The sequence below is a fragment of the Magallana gigas genome, chromosome 7 (genome assembly GCF_963853765.1).
Source record: "Magallana gigas chromosome 7, xbMagGiga1.1, whole genome shotgun sequence".
In the NCBI taxonomy this organism is placed as follows: Eukaryota; Metazoa; Mollusca; class Bivalvia; order Ostreida; family Ostreidae; genus Magallana; species Magallana gigas.
In genome coordinates, this window is record NC_088859.1 from 19888295 (window position 1) to 19907183 (window position 18889).

An 18889-nucleotide genomic window follows, 5' to 3' on the forward strand; every position below is an offset into this window, starting at 1 on the left:
ACCCCTGACCCAGGGGTCATGAATTTCACAATTTAAGTTGAGGGCTTCATGGACATCATAATCATGCATTTAGTTTTTAACAAATATAAATGATAGTAGAGAAGAAGATTTTCTAAGATTTAATACATTTTTACTATATGGCCATATTGGCCCCACCCTAGAGCCAGAACCCCTGACCAAGGGGCCATAAATTTCACAATTTTGGTAGAGGGCCTCATGGACATCATAACCATGCATTCAGTTTTTTCCTCACATGTGTGGAAGTAAAGAAGAAGATTTTTGAAAATTTGGCTTTTTTTGCATATTTGGCCCCGCCCGTGGCACCCCAGGGGTGGTAGAGCCATAAATTTCACAATTTAGATTCTTCTTACCATAGAGATGCTTCACACCAAAAATGGTAACGATTGGCCTGGTAGTTTTCAAGAAGAAGTTAAAAATTGTAAAATTGTTAACGCACGACGCACGACGCACAACGCACGACGACGGACGAAGACCAATTGCAATAGGTCACCTGAGTGACTCAGGTGACCTAATGAGAACGATAAAAGAAGAAAACAAGTTTATATCATTTATTTTTTTTCACATGATAATAATTATTTACAAATCTTTCAAATGCATACAATATCCTCATTATAAAATAATATGAATGTATACATGGAGAACCGTGTTTTGGTCAGTATCATTTGGCAATAACTGTTCGAGAGAACAAAACAACTAAAGTGAGAAATTATTTTTTCAAAATCTCCGTAAAACGGCAACTGATGAAAAAAAAAACCCCCAAATCTTTGGTCAAAAATCAAAATCTAATTGTTTTCAATGCAATAAATTATTTAGCTTAAATAGTTGATTCCCTTTTAATTTAATGGACTGCATATTGATATTGGACACATTTAATCTATTAGAGTTTTGAGAGGAAAAAAAGTAGTCTCCCTTTGTATGAGATTTCAGAGAATGCAACACATTAAATATTGATTTATTAAATGTGTTCACTAGCACCTTCATAGGGTTTTAAATGTGACAAATTATCCCTTTAAGAATTTGCTATATGATACATGCAGTTTTGAATGAATGACATATAGACTTGGCCACATCATCATTCCATCATAATTTCATCACTTTTTTTGTAACATTGCACAAATTCTAATAACCTTATTAGCACCTTCCACACAGCACAAGGACAAACAAAACAATTTTTGGACAATATCTCACCCCTCATTCTTCACTCTCTCTCATTTGTCCTTCTCTCACTCTTTTTTTATTTTATAACAAATGCACACTACTCTGAAGACTAGCATACCAAACAGGTGAGCACCTCGCACAAGCCTACAATTAATTAATGATTAATCAATGATTAATTAATCAATTAAAGAGTTTTTACTGAACAAATGAAATGATGGGGTTTGAACAAAATCCAAGCCGATATAAGTTCTATCAGGGAATAAATAAATCCGACATCATAATACACAGTGAAAGACAAACATTGTTTTAAATTCATTTCATAAGAAATTCATTCATACAATTCTTTTTTTTTTATCATGTTCCATATTCTCTTCTGAATAGAATGTACATGTATTTCATTTCTTTTGAAGTTAGATGCACAATGTGTGTTGTGCACATGCATCATATCAACACACATATACACATAATGCATTACATGACTAGATCAAGAGTTCACCTTAATGATAATTAACATGAATGTAACAGAATCTGCTTTCCTTTCTTCGAAGATTTGCAATCCATGAAATAATACAAAATGTAGCTTCAATTATGTAATAAACAGCTTTCTAAATCATTAATTTATCAGCAGAAAGTTTTTAAAATGAATAATGGATTTTTATCTTCTGTGTACATTAATTTTTTTTGGCAATGTAACTCATGCACATGTGTGACACATATTTCTTTAAAATCACAGTCAGCATGTAGTACATGTTTTTTGAAATTGTCCATGATGTTTAACCATGGCAGAAAAAAACAAAAAAATATCACATCATAAAACGGAACACAAGGGTAACTTCCCTTTGGTCCTTCTCTTTCAGTCTCTTTGCTGTAGCACTTAAGATATAAAGAACAACAAAATCGGCATACTGCTTTGTAATATTGCATTGGAACAGCTGCTCTGATTTCGTTTTGTCTTTCTTTCCTTTGGCTTAGAGAGGAAAGCACCAGGAATTTTAAAAAACAAACTACATCGGTAGCCTTTAACCATACCACACCATATCTTTTCATCCCAACTTAGAATTGTCAAATATTTTACTCTGGTAAAGGGATTTATAGAGTATGATGGTATGTAATAAATATTTGGTCCTAGCCTCTTCACCCTAGTGAAGTCACTAGCTTCAAGCCTCTGTAATCAACAAGCAGCAATAGCTTGTTCTACTGCAATAATGGGCAAGTTTCTAGCTTTAATCCTCCTTGCTTCCAGGAATAGGGCTCAACCATCACGTATATCAATGCAAAATTGTTTTTTGTTAACATCGATGGGAGTTTTTCGATCCCTGGGGTTTGGATTTCTGAATTCCTTTTGTTTTTCTTCTTTTTAAAAATTTTTTTTACACAGGGACAGTCCTGCTGCCCTGGAAGTCAAAAGTCGGTGGGATCATAACCACGCTCCTATGTCTTTTTCCATGACAGCTGCTGCATCCATTCGGCCCATCACCCGGAAAATGTTCATTAAATCCGTAATAGCAGACTCCTCTCTGTGCCTGGCCTCCCACAGATTCAGTATGTGTTCTGTGGGGGAACTCTTAGTGGCAAAATACTGGACATACCTGAAACATTGCAAAATAATTCCCATTTAAAAGCATTGAAATTTTATAAGAGTTATCTTTCTTTGAACAGGAAAATTGTTACACTGATGCTCACCTATCAACTGTGAGTGCTTGGGCTAGCATTCTCCAGTCATTTCCTCGCGCATTCGGCTGGTCTAATAACAAACACAACTTCTGTCTTATATGAGGAGGCAATCTGAAAAAAACCCCACAAAATAATATACCCAGGACTGCAAATGCAAAAACATTTTTTATTGAAGTCTGTAAAACTTTCCAGGGAACATACTAGGTTAAATATAAAATTTTCAAGAGTCTTCAAGATAGACTCCTTAAAGTCATCTGTACGTACTTTCAATTAATTAAAAAATTGATTTTTAACAGATCAAAATTAAGACCTTTCCTACCTGAAATTGTTGCCATGGGGGTCTAGAGTCAACATGGAGCTGAACCCTGAACTGGAATTGGTCGTCACGGTCGATGTCCGTCCTTTAAGTGTTGACGAGGGCGTGGAACAAGATGGAAGCTTCTACAAAACATAAAAATCACTTAGAAACATATTGCATAGAATTACAATAATCTTCATTCAAAAACAAATGCAGTGAAGTATGTGTTACTAATAGTAATCATTTTTTAAGATTGGAGATTATTATTGATTTTAATATATAGAATTAACATGAACAGCTGTACAAGACAAAAGATTGGAGTCGTGTATATCCTTTTACCAAGATAAATGTCACACCAAGGGAATGATGATGGCGGGGATTAAATACCAGTTCCCGATATATCTCAGACTTGGTCTTCAGTTCACAAAGTGAACAACAAACAGAAATGTCAGATCCATGCGTGAAAGTTTTTATAATCTACCTATTTTAGCTAGTATTCACTATCCTCTCAATCAGAACCTTTGAAATCCTACCCATCCATTAATCTTACAGTCATTTTAAATCATTTTAATAGTTTGTTGAATTGTGCTATATAAATGCATTTTAGTCACTTTATGTAAAAAATTGTCTCATTTGGTCAATATTCAACTTGCTGAATATGAAAGAAGATGCCAGGTATTTTTATTTCTAAAAATACAATCTGCAACACAATCATAATGCTATATAAGCTTATGTGAATAAGAACAGCCTTATGACATCATCAGGAATTAATGCTGTAATTATCATTGTATCATACACGTCATTTTACATGTAATTCGCAATGGCTGACTGAAAACTATAACCCATTGCAATTAATTTCCAAGAGCATGCAAGTATTCATTTTCCTCATGATAAATACAACAGAAGTTGCTGGCAAATCTCATGGATATTTATCACGATTCTAATTTCCGAGAGTCTTATAAAATTGGTTCCCAATGCTGATGTATTACCTCTTTGTTGAAGTTGTTCTGGATGTTGAGGACCTGTCTATTGCTCAGTATGGCCTTCTGGTAGACCTGGATCTTACAGCTCACGTTGGGACTCGAACCTTCCACCAGCTCCAGGGAGAACGAGCAGTGGAGATTGTTCTGGTTCCCACTCCAGATGTGCTGGAACGGAATCTCCTGAAACAACAAGAACCAAATAATCAAAAAAATATTTCAATGTTATATGTGACTTGATCAAGGTACAACAAGCCTCTGGCAAGAGACGTTACTCTCATTTGAAAAAAAATATGTATTGTTCCTTATTACATGTAATAAGGAACATTACATATTTTTTTTTTTCAAATGAGAGTTACGTCTCATACGTGTACCGTGTATTACAGGAAAAAATTGTTAAATTGACAAATAATATGTGGATAAATCATAATCAGTATATTGCAATGTATTCCTTTTAAAAGATAAATCTGTCTATTTAACAAAAGGATTTTTTTCTATAAAATTTTGTCAGAAATTCATTTCTTTTGGGAAAAACTAGTGTTGGAGTGAAAAAATAAAATGAAAAAATTTGTGTTTTTCCGAACTTCAAAATCTTATGGAATATGGTTTGAATCTGTTTCAGCAGAAAATGAAGGCAATCACCTTCAAATTCATGTAATCACACACCATGGAAGACGTACAACTCACTACGAAGGCCATCTTGTGGCGAGAAAAGAAAAAAGAGAAAAAAAATCGTGCTAATGATCTACATGGAGTGGTTAGCTAATTGTCAACAATTTTGAGGTAAATTCACGGTTTTAAGTTACGTTAGAGCTAAATGCGATCTTTTTTTTACTTCTGAACAGCAATTACAGTTTTACCAAACATGTCATCAATAGGTATAAAATGAAGAAAAATGGGAGACCTCGATTGGTATAATTTGAACTAAAAAAAAAATATAAAAGGCAAAATCATCCCTATTTATTTATTTTGTTAGTCCTGGTCACTTAAGGACTTGCTTGGGAGAAATGGTATATTATTACACTTGTACATAAGAGGACAGTCACCTCAAATAATGGATGGAGTCTTTACCATAAAAATCCCAGATATTGTCCAATTTCCCCCAATCTAGTTGAAGGTGATCGAGTGGGACATTTATATTGTGACAGGTTTACACTACCAGACAATTATCTTCAATTTTTAAACAGGTTAAAAGCTTGTTATCCAAATCAAGATGACAAAATTTCCTCGTGTCCGAATCTTGCCGAAAATCTGACGCAGAGGAATTAAACCATCTGCGCGAGCTAGGTTTTCATTTAATTCAGAAAAAATTTTCTTAATTTTTCAAATTGACATGAAACTGATCGTCATTAAAGGATATTCTTTACCCGGGGATTCAATTCAATAACTTAATTCTTACTTCTCAATTTCAGGAAAAAATAACCAATCAAGTCTCTTGCTCCCATATCAATAACCTAAATTTCCTCCATTCAATAGATTGCCATTTACAATTTTTGCCTTTCCAATTGCAACTAATTAGACCAATGATCCATGTGACAAAAAATAGTAAATATGTCAGGATGTGAAATTAGGCATGGGCCAGAAAATTACCAGAAGGATGTGCATATGACATATTTATTTCTTTTTATAAATTTACCATCATTAATCATAGGGGCCTTTGGTTTTCACCAACTGCGGCCTGAACAAAAGATATGCAAACTTCTCCTTGAGGTTGGAAGTAGGATTAAACAATGCACAATGGACATAAATCATAATAATTCAAGCATTTCAAGGTCGTGTGTACTTCTATACATCTGTCTCCAAACATTTGCCCACTGAGCAATCAAAAGACCCAGAAATGGCGGCTGCCATGCTTTGGCATGATTGAGCCGGTGCAAGTAGCAGAAGTCTCCCAATAAATTGTCACACACCAAAAAAAAAAAAAAAAAAAAGATTAAAAATAATTCTTGTCATAAATTTTAACACCGTTGTGTCATAATAAACTTGACTATAATTGCCATCTGCATCAAAATGATTAGCGTTGTAAACATAGATTCCTAGAAGGCGACAGAGTAATATCTTGCTAACAATTATCAGTGTAATTAAGGGGAAAAAAAAGTTTTATTTTTAATCCACTGACAAGCATGCACATTCTTTTGTGCAGACAATTTGGCACTAGTGTGTTTCATTTGCAGAAATTAACCCAAAAAAGATAGATTGATGTTTGCAAAGGATTCGTCCTCCACAATTTTTTTGGAGGTTAAGACAGCGTTTAGCAGACTAGCGGTGTCACATTCACAGGACAAAGCCTACCAATGACCAAGATTAATGACTTGCTGATTGTCCTTTAATGAAGCAGACATAACCTTCACGGGATTTTGTCGTCATTCATCAGACACCGTTCTTTGTTATTTCGACATCCATGACAAAATGAAAATTCTTTTTAAAAATAATCTGAAATGATGTATCTGTTTCAATATTTTTAAGCTTTACTTTTAGACTCCCTTGAGCTTAATGTTGAGGAATTAAATTCAATATCATTTCAACATTGAGGTTAAAAGTGCAAAGGTCTTTTCAGACAAAGACTTGATTTGATCCATTTTTTAAAAATATAGTCAAATTTATTTTCAATTTCAGTTATTTTAAATTTATTTGAACAATTTCTCTGATATATATTAGCTAGTATAGCAATTAATATACTTTATTTCCTTCAATCACCACAAAAATGTTGCCCCCAAAAAATTGCTTGCATGATGTTTATTGCATGTAAAAGAATTACCGTTCAGTATTAAGGTTTTAACTTTTGCAAATAGCCCTTATTTTTCTTGATTTGTAATAACAGTTATTGTCACCAGGCTTTCAGAAGGGGGTACCATTACCAATATCCCTTCTCCTAATGAAATATTCATGACTTAATGAAGAAAAAAAAGAGACTGATCCTATCTTCCATTGTTTCTGTGACTGCAATGCAGATCAGTGGCTGACCCGGCCAGCTTATAGCTACTTTTTAAAAACATTGTTTCTTCCTCCATTGAACAGTTAATTATCAGTTTAATAATCGCAGGCCCAGATTTCTACTGTCGGCCCTGCATAGAAGGCAGTGAACAGAGAAAATTGGCAATTGCATCTGACATGATAGCAATGGATCAATATCATCTCATTTTGATCAGAGAGATGATTACAGATATTTGGTGTGAATTATGTGACCCCATACTTTATTTCAATGCAAATATCATAAAAACTCTGACACAGTAGCCGATGGTATGCTAATTTTCAGGGTGGATTCAGCGACATGGAAGTGATAAGGAATCAGGGTGACCTCCCCTTGCCAAATTGCGGGTGTCAAGAACCCAAACACTCTGGGCCGTTCCAATATTCCCTTTGCTCCCTATCCCGCAATATGTTTCCGAAAGTTTCGACCGGCTCTGACACTCGTGTTAATTACGGCAAACTACACCCAAGTCTGGGATAGCTGTCATAATTTCCTCTCTAATTCCTAGGATGTGTAGGAAAACTGAAGCAAATCAAGCCCATAGACTATAATTATTAATTATTAAGATGCCATTCCAATCACATTTATGTCCTCCATCTCATTTCTTAATTGACAGTAGAAATTATCTCCCTTCCGTAGGACAACATTTGCATGAGAGGGGGGCAGGCATTGATTATTACTGAACCCTGGGGCCTAAATGAGACCCGACTTTCCCCCACAGTTTATTTTCCTGGACATGTGCATGTGGCGATAAATGTGGGAGGGGGGTGGGACAAACAATCACATTGCCTTAATTCAGGCAGACAAAAATGTCCATAAAACCGGGATCGCTTTTAAGTGTGCTGTCATTTGTAACAAAAGGGGGGATTCATCAGATTAATGTCCCCCCAGAAAATTTATTTACACCCAAACTCGGCTCTCTTCATAAATATCAAATTGATTTCAAAAGGGTTCCTCTTGAGCCAAGTTTTAGTGCTTTTCATGTTCTATTGTTGTCTATTGAAAACGATGCTTCGGGATGTGGTTGCAGTGTTGCATTGTCTATTAATAGTATAACCACATGAAGTCAAATGAAAACACTTTTTGCCTAATAATTGTTATGGATCAAGATCTTTATCACAGAATAAAGGGATTAGAGTATGAAATTACCACCAACTTTTGATGTTCAGGACAGAAAATTAATACCAATGTTTAACATTTTTTTGCGAATATCGTTTTTTTAATCAATTTTTCCACCACTTTATTCTTATTATTAAAAAAAAAACGATCCCAAGGTTTTACTGCAGGCAGGCAATTTTTCATCCAAACTTGCAAAACAATTTCAGGAAGATCAATTTACAAAAAATAAACAATTTTAAACCTTAGTAACGTACACCTCTCATAATTTGTGAATTCAATGTTATTAATCTGGGTCTCGTTTCATATTTAATCGTCTTATCATCCATGATCCCTTTCTTGTAGCAGCATCAAATACAAAAGGATTACCTTTACTGTCCTATATCTTATGACACACTAGATAAACATGACACTCATGAGTTGTCTGTGATTACGACAAAACTCCGGTTTCAGAGCAGAAAAGTCAATCTTCATATTAAAAGAAGTAATGTTTTGCAGTTTTCATAATGTTTGTGTAGAGTATATCGTAAGATTTTTCATATCTTTGATGTATAGTTGTAACCAGTGATTTATCAAGCTGTGACAGGACGATAACTTCATATTAGTTATACCAATGATTTTATCTTCCAGTTACAATGTAATGAATAAATTGTATTACATTGACTACATTTTCATTTCTCTTTAAAATTTAAAACATTTTACCATTAACCCAATGTTCTTAGTACTGTTTCATAACCACCACCATTTATCCCTGATTACAATGTAATGACATTGTTGTTATTACATAATGATTACATTGATTACATACCTGGTAGTTGGCAGCCAGTTTGCTTCTCCAGCCTGGTGTTAGCTCCTCTATCGTCAAACACAAGTTGTGGCCACCATCTTGGAATGGAATCTGCTTTGGTTTATCTAATAATCGACCTCCAAACTTTCTTTCTTCTTGCATTACTCCCTATAATTACATATTGTTACATGTATCTTACTGTAATCACCAAATTTTTTGTAATAAATCTAAAATTACATGTAGTGCCCTTAGTAACTATATGGAATAAAGATAGTACATATTCATATTTTCAACATGGTTATTTTTCACTCTACGCACTAGTTGAAGACTTTCTGCCAAAATAAAGTTTTGTCATAACAAATATAACTTGTCATGTTATAATAGCCTTAGTTTAAATTCGTTAACAGACATTGAGACCATTTGGGCTGGGATCGTGCTCTTGGAGAATGAAATTTTGATACATGTACTGTATTACTATTCCTAGAGAGAAATATTCACAAATATTGAGGACAAGTAGTTTTATTGACTTTGTTATTTTATTGAATACCTCCAGAGCATCATGGGTATCCTCCACGACATAAACCCTGATGCTGAATTCTACTGAGGGTGGCGTATTGGAGGCGAAGGCTGCTAGGCGTAGAATCTTGACCGGTCGACCCCCGGGGACGGCCTCTCCTATCAGGGTGTACCACTGCATGTGTTCCGTCATGACATGGCACTGGTTTGGATCAAGTTGGGCATAAACTTGAGTGTTAATGGTCTCTTGACCCAGGGTCACCAATTTCTGCAGAAAACAAAGACATGGCTATAAGTTATTGCTGGTATCACTGCAAAATGTGCAAGTTTGTGATTAAATCAATTAGCAGTGACCACAATGGGACAAATGGCAGCAAAAATGACCATGACTGGCTGGGCTTCCGAGCCTGTGGTATATCATTCCATGATTTCTGTAAAAACTTCCTACACAAATTACATGGGGAAGTATTGGGTCACAACTGACGTGCCCACTTTTATGGTGGAATTATGGTATTAATGGTTCCCTGGGTAACCACAAACAGACCTCTCTGCTAAGTCTCTGTTCCCAGACCACGGCTCAGGTTACCCCCTATCTACACTGACCAATGTCTGAAGTGGACATTTACAGCACCAGAATGCAACACTATCTCGGGAATTATGCATCACTAAAGGCACCGTGACCTTACTCAGATAAAATCAATTTGGACCACAAATACCACAAAAATCACCATTCTTTGTACGAAAATTGTCTGGTGAATATATTTGTAGTACATGTAAAAGGGAATATCAAAACACTTTCATTGGCTTGTCAATTTTGAAAATGAGCATTTTTTTTTTTTTTTGCTTTCTCTTCAAATTTTTCTCTTTGAAATATTATCTGTGGAATTTGAAACAGATTCATGAATTTTTGCTCTTCGCAGATGCAAAATTGAAATTATCAAATCAAGTCCAAAAATGATATATCTATATACAAAAAGAAGAAAAAAGCCCTGTTTCGTGATCTGTATTTTCATCACCTTATTTTTTACTTCCTCGGGATAATAATCAGTAACGGAAACCCAAGCAGAGCAACCCTTGCCAATATTATTACATAAATATTTATCATTGGGTTACAGAAAATGTCAAACTTCTGCAAATGACAACAGGAAGTAGCGCTTAACTGCCATCTGTCGACTATCATCACCGTATCTGTTTCACTCTACGTTAAAAAAACCAAAAACTTTTCCTCACATGTTACGTTCACAATTCACCGATCTTTATATAATATCCATTCTGTTAGTTTGATACAGAGTCTGAGGTCTGCATGGGAAAGAAAAGCAGAAGTTTTATGACGCAGAGAAATAATATAATCTGCTGGGCGGTAGAAGAAAAATAACAAAAAGATTTTTCAATTTGATCAAATCTATTCCTGTAGTTTTGGGATGGGTTGTAAAACTGGTTGAAATTCTAACTTCAAAGAAATCTTAATTCCTCTACCTGTACATCAAACCAGGCACAATAAGCAATTACGTGAACAAAACGCTGCATATGCAAGTTGGCACTGTCATTTATTGCGATTTTTGAAATCCTATACATAAGACATAGACCTTGAGACTTCGAAATTCATTCCCCAGATAAAAAAACCATTACAACAGGAATAATGTTTGTACTTTTCAAAAACCAAAATCAAAAAACCCCCCACTTTTCCTCATATAGAGCTTGATTTATTGACAACTACAGAAAAATTATCATAGCTCTGGAGGCTGGATCTGCCAATCAAAAAGATATGCTTAACAAGCTGCATATCAAATTGACCACAGTGTCAAGCCCTGCACTATAAAGAGGTGTGATGGTCACATGTTTGTGGTCTGTGGGTCAGAGAAAGAGATTTGTCTTAATTACCTGTACAGAATTACACCAATAAATATTTGAACATTATCATGATGCGTGGCTACTATCTCACCATATCACATTCTTACAGTCTTACTATAAACATGATTTACAACAATGTAAATGCATTGCTTAGCTTCCATTATAAAAATGAGAGGTTCATGCACATATAAAATAATGTTTAAAATTTGCAGAGTACAATTTTTATTATGTTGACAATTAAATGACATAAGGGAAAAAAATGAATGTGGTTACGACTGGTTACCAGGGACATTTTCGGTGGCAAAATATGCTTGACAGGACACTTATCAACAGACATTGTGCTCATAATGCTGTGTCACCTACCTGCCAACAAGGGGCCTCCTCGGGTTGTGTGTCGCTGTTATACAGAGACAACATCCAGCCCCCCTGCCTCATACTGGCGCAGTGGTGGAACGACAAAATTATCGGCTTCATCAAGATTCCGGGCACGTTCGGCCCACACACTATGACTGGGCTAACAATTGTTTGACCATCTAGAAAAAAAACCCAAGAAATGTTAATAGATATTTGGCACTTGCACTTTTATTAATCTACTGAGCATGATGAGTTCATAATTATGGCATATATAAAATTCATTATTTTTTGCATGTAGAACAAGTGTACTTTTGGAGAGCTGACCCACGACTTATTTTGTCAAAGTATTTTATAAGGATCATTGAACACCACTGTTCTTCAAAGATATGGTATGCTATATCAATTCCAGTTTTCTGCCTAGGTCTGGGTTAGACTTCATTTAGAACAGCTTTATCGCTAAAGCGTTGCAACAAGCTTTATATTCAGGATTGCATGAACAAACTCTATATATAATCAACATTATCCAGGCCTCCTTTGCGAAATGCCTTCCTCTATGTGCCAAGAGGAAATTGGATTTTTTTTTCTTTATCATTTTGAAAAGTCATAAAATATGACAAACCCATAGGACATCTTAGCATTTTCGGATCAAGGTTACAAAAAATGCCCACATTACGACATTTACCACTGGGTTTTATTATTTGTCTGTAAAGTAATATTGGCAATTCCGCAATATTTGTCTAGGCTACAGGGGAAAAAATGCACAGTCTGCATACAAACAATACTGGTGTCACTAGTAATTCAGATTTAAATTCGGCTACCAGTTTAAAATGAGATTTTGATAAGGATACAATGTGCTCTTTCATAATTCTGGCAAAGGTCTCTTGATCGCAGTACAAAAGTTGCTTTCCCAGCCATGAAAAAAAAATTATCGTGAAATTTGAACAGAATTTTGTTATATAAGATTGGCACTTGTGAGCTATTGGATATATTATATTTTTCTTGAATATATCACATTTATGAGATATTACGAGATATACTCCAATTACTTTGCTCCCTATCTCTTAATCTTACTGATTATATAAATCTATTTAAAGCCCCATTGAGAAAAAACAGATTTAAAAAAAGTCCTCCTTTTTTTGGGATTGAAAAAAAGAGCATAAATGACAAATGCAACAATGTTACTTGCATTTCAATCACTCAAACCAATTGAACAATTTCATATTCATGTCCGTTTTTAGTTCAAGCATTTACTTCAATGGGTGCACTGCTTCTTGTCAACAAAACGAATGTGTTCCAGAGCACCTGTTCAGTGCAAATTGAGGCTTTGAGACGATGTCATTGAAAATGTTCTCAAAAATAAAATACTTGAAATGAGATATTCGATGAAAAGAACCGGCGCGCATGTTTCATTTCATTCGCAGGAATATAAAACTTATATTACGGAGCAATTGTAATGAGTTTTTTGCGAGTAAATAAATTGTGCATTGTTTATAGAAAAAGCACAGGTGCACATCCGATAGGGCACGGCGAAACATCTTGAAATTTATGAGAATTCTGATGAGGGCTTATATATTGGTACTCAACACTGAAATAGGCACTTGTAGGAAATCAACAGTGTTTCCACATCTTGTATGATTCACAGATAACGACCAAAGTTTACAATTGTAAGGATGTATGAGATATACCCCCTGTTCTTTGTGGGTTATTTTTTTTTGATTGTTGAGGTTACGCACCTGACGTTTTTGGTCTGTTAGTGTCATCTCGCCAAACCCCTAGATATAGTTCAGCTTCATGACCCTTCTTTACTGCTCCCTCAGGAATGGTCATACATACACCTGAAAAAAAATTATTTTAGAAATAATCTTAATCAAGTTTTATTTTTAGAATTAAAAGATACATTTGGTATGCCAATTTGCTTAATTTCATTACAGTAACGAAACCAGTTATATAATTCAATTTAGAAGTCCAAAAATATCCTGGTCGCGGCACCAACTTACCAGACTCTGGGAGAATCAGTCTGCCACCAGAATGATTAAATGACCCCCATGTCACTGCCTCAGTTTCAGCATTAGCAGGTAACTGAACTGATGACATAGAATGTCTGCTATCCAACAAATTAGGTGGGTTGGGCGGCACCAAGTTCATCACGAGAGGAGAGTTGGGAGGGGGTAGCTCAGGGGATGACCTGTTGGGCACAGATCCATTTGAAAGTCTGTGGTCTGCATATATGGGCAATCCAACATCTGGTTTATCGTAAATGTTCTCCACAGTGGGGTAATTGTTGTTTGGGGGTTCTATGGAGGGGCTGGGGGAGGCACTGTGATGTGGGAACACCACCACCTGCTGGGTGAGGTCTGGCTGTACTGACATCATGTCTAAAAATAAATTTCAAATGAAGTCAGTTATACAGTGCACAAAAATAACCTATTACAATTTTCATAAAACTAGTTAATAATAAATAATACTTGATGATGATGTTGATGCTACTGCTGATAAAATATATAAAATTTTATCATACTTGATGATGATGTTGATGCAACTGCTGATAAAATATATAAAATTTTATCAAGTATTTGATCTACAAGTACCACAAACATTTTTTGGTGTATTAAATAAGCAATTATCGAGTCGCTAGTTACACATGATGTTACGCATACTTCTGCATTGCAAAACACTGATATCTAAGTGAAATAATTGACATTCAGGGTAGACAGGTGGTGTCAGAATAGAAGACATTGCCGTGGCAACAATCTATGTCACCTTGGTGTCATCAGTTTATTGCCATGACAACAATAATCACAAAATTAAAGATACCTCCAAGTAATTGGGTTTAGGATGGTAGAATACGAATCAATAGCTCAATGTATAGGTCAATTAACACCTAACGGTATTTATGTTCGCAACTTTGTCACGATTCAGAGATTACAAAGATTCATCAAGTATTCCAACATTGTTCTGAGGTGTAGGTGACATTTTCAGCAACGAAATTTCATCTCTTACACATTTATGTACCATCACCTCTAAGGTAATCAAAAAGATAGAATTGGAAACCAGACTTCACACCTCATTTCTTGATCAAGCAAAACTTTTAAAGACAACTGGTCTGTGGTTACGAGCAGTGAAATAACAAATATTTCTTTGTAATCCGTAAAGATCTCCCCCTAAAAACTGCCATTATTTGGTTACAAGCAGGCTGCTCGTACAACGTTTATTGCTTCACCCAGACACCAGATGTAAATCACCTTTTTTACCTGATGTATATTACGTGTATACACAGGCATTGTTGGAGAAGACCACAACACCTGTATGAGGCGGATTATTTTCCACCTGGTTTGCCTCGCCTTTTGTTCGTGGAGTATTATCATAACTTGTTAAAGGGTTTATGATTTCCATCCAGATGATATTGAGAGAGAGAGAGAGAGAGAGAGAGAGAGAGAGAGAGGTAGAGAGGTTTTGTCCTAGCTGTTAATCAAGGTATTTGAATTCCCAGAGATAATACAAAGATAAACAAACCCATAATGATAATTTTGTTGATATATCTCACTACAACATGCAAGGAGGAGGATCGAAAGGATCTTTTTCGAATTTCAAACCGATAACTGATAAATGGAAATGAGTGATCACATCAGATTCACTCGAGTTCTTGAAACGTGTCAAGAGGGGGGTTGCATGTTACAATAATGAACAAAGGAGAAAACATCCAAAAATTACAAAATTCCTCATTTCTATCAACAAAATGTTGTGTTCTTTCTTCACAATGAAACCTAGCTGGCAGATCAATTAAATTCTTTTCACTTGTTGAAATATCTTATGCATTTAAAATCAACAATGCAGACAATTTCTGCATACATAGCATATCAAAAAGATTCTGAAGTGTTTCCCAGCAATTGACAGTTATAATGCTTGCTTGCTTAAATACCTTGTCCATTTTTATTCTTTTTCTCTTCTGCATTTCCTATTGGTGGAATATTTCCTGCCATGTAACCTGAAAATAAATTTAGTTTACTTATTTAAAAAAAAAGTGAACAGACTTAACACTCGCTTTTTCTCTCAATTAGGAACTTAATATGCCACTTAATATATGAACTTACTCTATCAAATCAAAATTCTACATTAGTGTACATTTATTTTAATTCATATAAAATCAAATGCACTATGAGGTAACAGGGTATTGGATTAAAATGTAAGTGATAACATATTTAATGCAGTTCTACCCATTAATAGAAAATAAATTTAACCAAATGAACCTTCTAATTGACAGATTAAATGATCTTAACCTAAAAAGCTCTTTAATGGAATTTTAACAGCTTTAACAAATTTTCCGTTACCGGTAAAATCATAAAAAATTATCAAATACTCTTAAATTCTTTTCCACGGTTTGTTAAATATACAGTAATGAGTATTACTCTCAAAAATAAATTAATATTTGTCCCTTATATATCCAGGTATCTTTCATTTCGAATAAGTCAGTCACGCTAAGTGTGTATTTAGCGGAGGTCAATCCATTTCAATTAGGCTCTTATTTATTAGTTTCTGGTCAGTCTTCAGTCTCAGAGGTAAAATCGGCTTTGATGTATCAACTACTGGCACTGTAAAGAGTTTGAGTGATGCACACTCCGAGGACTCTCACCTACAGTATATGAATAAATAATGGCTGCTTATGAAAGTGGGCGATACACGGATGCTGAATCTAGCACTTCCACCCTCTGAAAAATTGATGAGCCAACACTTTTCCTAACGATGGAAACTAATTAATTCCTAATGAATTTAAACTGCCTCCATTTAGTTTTCTGTTTTAAGATTATATATAAACATATATGTATTTTTAATGTAAAATAAAATTGGTGATTGATGACATCATTTTAAGATTTTAATTACGATAAGTGAATTCATGTAATTGGCAATCCAAATTGGGATAAAATTTAATTTACCCAAGTACACGAAATCAAAAACTGTGATTATCAAAATGTGTAAGATTTGTATATTAAAAACTTTTCCACTTAATAAGTTTCTTTGTATTCTATGACAGACCATATATTTCGTTCTTTTCAAATCTATCCAATTCCAAAAAAAACCCAGACCTAGTCTGATGCATAAGTCGGCCGCATAATCTACCATTGGATGCAGGTTATTGCTACAAGACTATGTAATTTCATATCTGTCCTACAGAATAAAAGGGATGAGCTCAAGAAATGAAAGCTGAATGAATTTCAATTATGAGACCTAGTGATATGAGAGAAAAAACCCCGCAAAAAAAAATATGAAATTTCATATTTCGTACTAAAGATGGAATCATATTTTGTCTGCTGCTTATGAATGAGACCTAAGACCCAGAGTTTACGACAAACATGAAACCACAACCCATTGGTAATCCAATTTGATAGGGTCCTAAATCCATGAGCCCAATAAAACTGAGAGTCGCTGTACAGAACTTGAGTATAAAAGTACGGAAATAATTCATGTTTCATAATCCCTTAGATTACTTTCTTTCAGTTCGGCTTAAGATATTCATATTCCAGATCCTTCAACTCGGGAGAACTCCTAATGAATTCTGACACAAACCTATACCCTCTCCAAAAGAGTTTTGGACGATTTTATTGCACTGAATTCTTTCAGATGGAGAAAAGAGGCACAAAAAACCGGCATTGCCAACTCTCAATATTTAAAGAGAACACAGAAGCACATAATAATTTACAGTATTTCCATCTTTTTTTTCCTCTCAGGTTTGTGGGGTTTTGGTTGTTTTTTTTTTATCCCTCATTTTTCTCTATGTTCTTTTGAACATCATTGGTTTATTTTTTGCACAGAACTTCATTGGTTTATTTTTTGCACAATCATGTGAGTTATACATACTTCATTTTCTATTTACCTTGGTTTTGATATTTTCTCTTCAACAGAAAAACTACGATGGCAATGACGACCACGAAGACGACAACCGCAATGCAGAGTCCGATAATCATGATCAAAGTGTCGTTGTTGGTCGAGGTATTTGTCGCTGGAAAATAAAACAATTAATAATTACTTTTTATCAAAAAATTTCATATTCTGTTTACCAGTACTTCCTCATCTGTTACCATAACTATATTAAACACAAAATTCTCTAACAATCTTAACTGAATTTAGTATACTGTAATTAAACAAGACAACACCCCCCCCCCCCACCCCAAGACTTCCAGCATACAGAAGTACACACAAGTCATTTTTTGATTAAATTATCATCATGTACATTATGGTCATTAATAAGATATGACCCCTGTGACAAGAGGGGTGGTCCAGTTACATGGGGGGGACTAGGTGGTCTCCCTCGTAACTGACTTGCAGCTGGCTTGTCGAGTGGTCACATGACTGATGTACCCATACCAAAAAAAGTTACACTTAGTCATAACTTTTCTGTAACTAAAGTGTAACTTTTATGTACCTAAGATTTAGGCACATAAAAGTTATAACTTTTTTGTACCTAGATTGGACTTAAACTTTTTGCCCTATAACTAAAATGTACCTACATGGAACTTAGAAATTTCTTAGTATAACTAAAATGTACCTACATTGAACTTAGAAACTTTTCAGTATAACTAAAATGTACCTACATTGAACTTAGAAACTTTTCAGTATAACTGAAATGTACGTACATTGAACTTAGAAAATGTTCAGTGTAACTGAAATGTACCTACATTGAACTTAGAAACTTTTCAGTATAACTAAAATGTACCTACATTGAACTTAGTCAATTTGTGAATGTGTTTGGACTTTGTCATTTTTACACTAAAAATTTAAGGGTATCTTATCCAAGAGGTTCAAGTCTAAAGTAGACTTTTATCACAATAAATCTAAAAACTAATATAAAATATCGTTATATCTTTGTTTTTTATAAAAATCACGATAAGTGGGGGGGGGGGGTAGATGTAGGTTGATCTGGGTAGTAAAATCACTAAGACATAACCATTATAACGGGAATCCAGTCCATCAATTGCAACACAAACACCTGTCCAAAATTTTATTGTTTTTATAAGGCAGTAACAGGAAATCACTTTCCGCCTGAACGCACACACATCCCAGGTTAACAGTAAAGGGTGTCTAAAGAGGTCATGCTTAGTCCGTGCTGTGATGACACTGATGTTTGTTTAAGATAAAAAGTTGATGTGTATGTTTTGACCAGCAGACAT

General features: G+C 34.8%; 1 protein-coding gene across 2 annotated transcripts in view; it reads right to left on the minus strand.

Annotated features, from left to right (window-relative positions):
• Window positions 1-554: 554 nt before the first annotated feature.
• The window catches only part of LOC105341106 (netrin receptor UNC5C), an 81164-nt gene continuing 62829 nt past the window's right edge, over window positions 555-18889 (minus strand). For both annotated transcript variants that reach the window (XM_066065552.1, XM_066065551.1), the window contains 11 exons: window positions 17596-17721; window positions 15646-15711; window positions 13724-14101; window positions 13460-13561; window positions 11736-11905; window positions 9553-9789; window positions 9027-9173; window positions 4141-4314; window positions 3173-3294; window positions 2863-2964; window positions 555-2768 (listed from right to left, as the gene is read on the minus strand). In XM_066065552.1, the coding sequence (XP_065921624.1) occupies window positions 2597-2768; window positions 2863-2964; window positions 3173-3294; window positions 4141-4314; window positions 9027-9173; window positions 9553-9789; window positions 11736-11905; window positions 13460-13561; window positions 13724-14101; window positions 15646-15711; window positions 17596-17721 (1796 nt within the window). In that variant the 3' untranslated portion in view covers window positions 555-2596. The remainder of the gene's footprint in view (window positions 2769-2862; window positions 2965-3172; window positions 3295-4140; window positions 4315-9026; window positions 9174-9552; window positions 9790-11735; window positions 11906-13459; window positions 13562-13723; window positions 14102-15645; window positions 15712-17595; window positions 17722-18889) is intronic.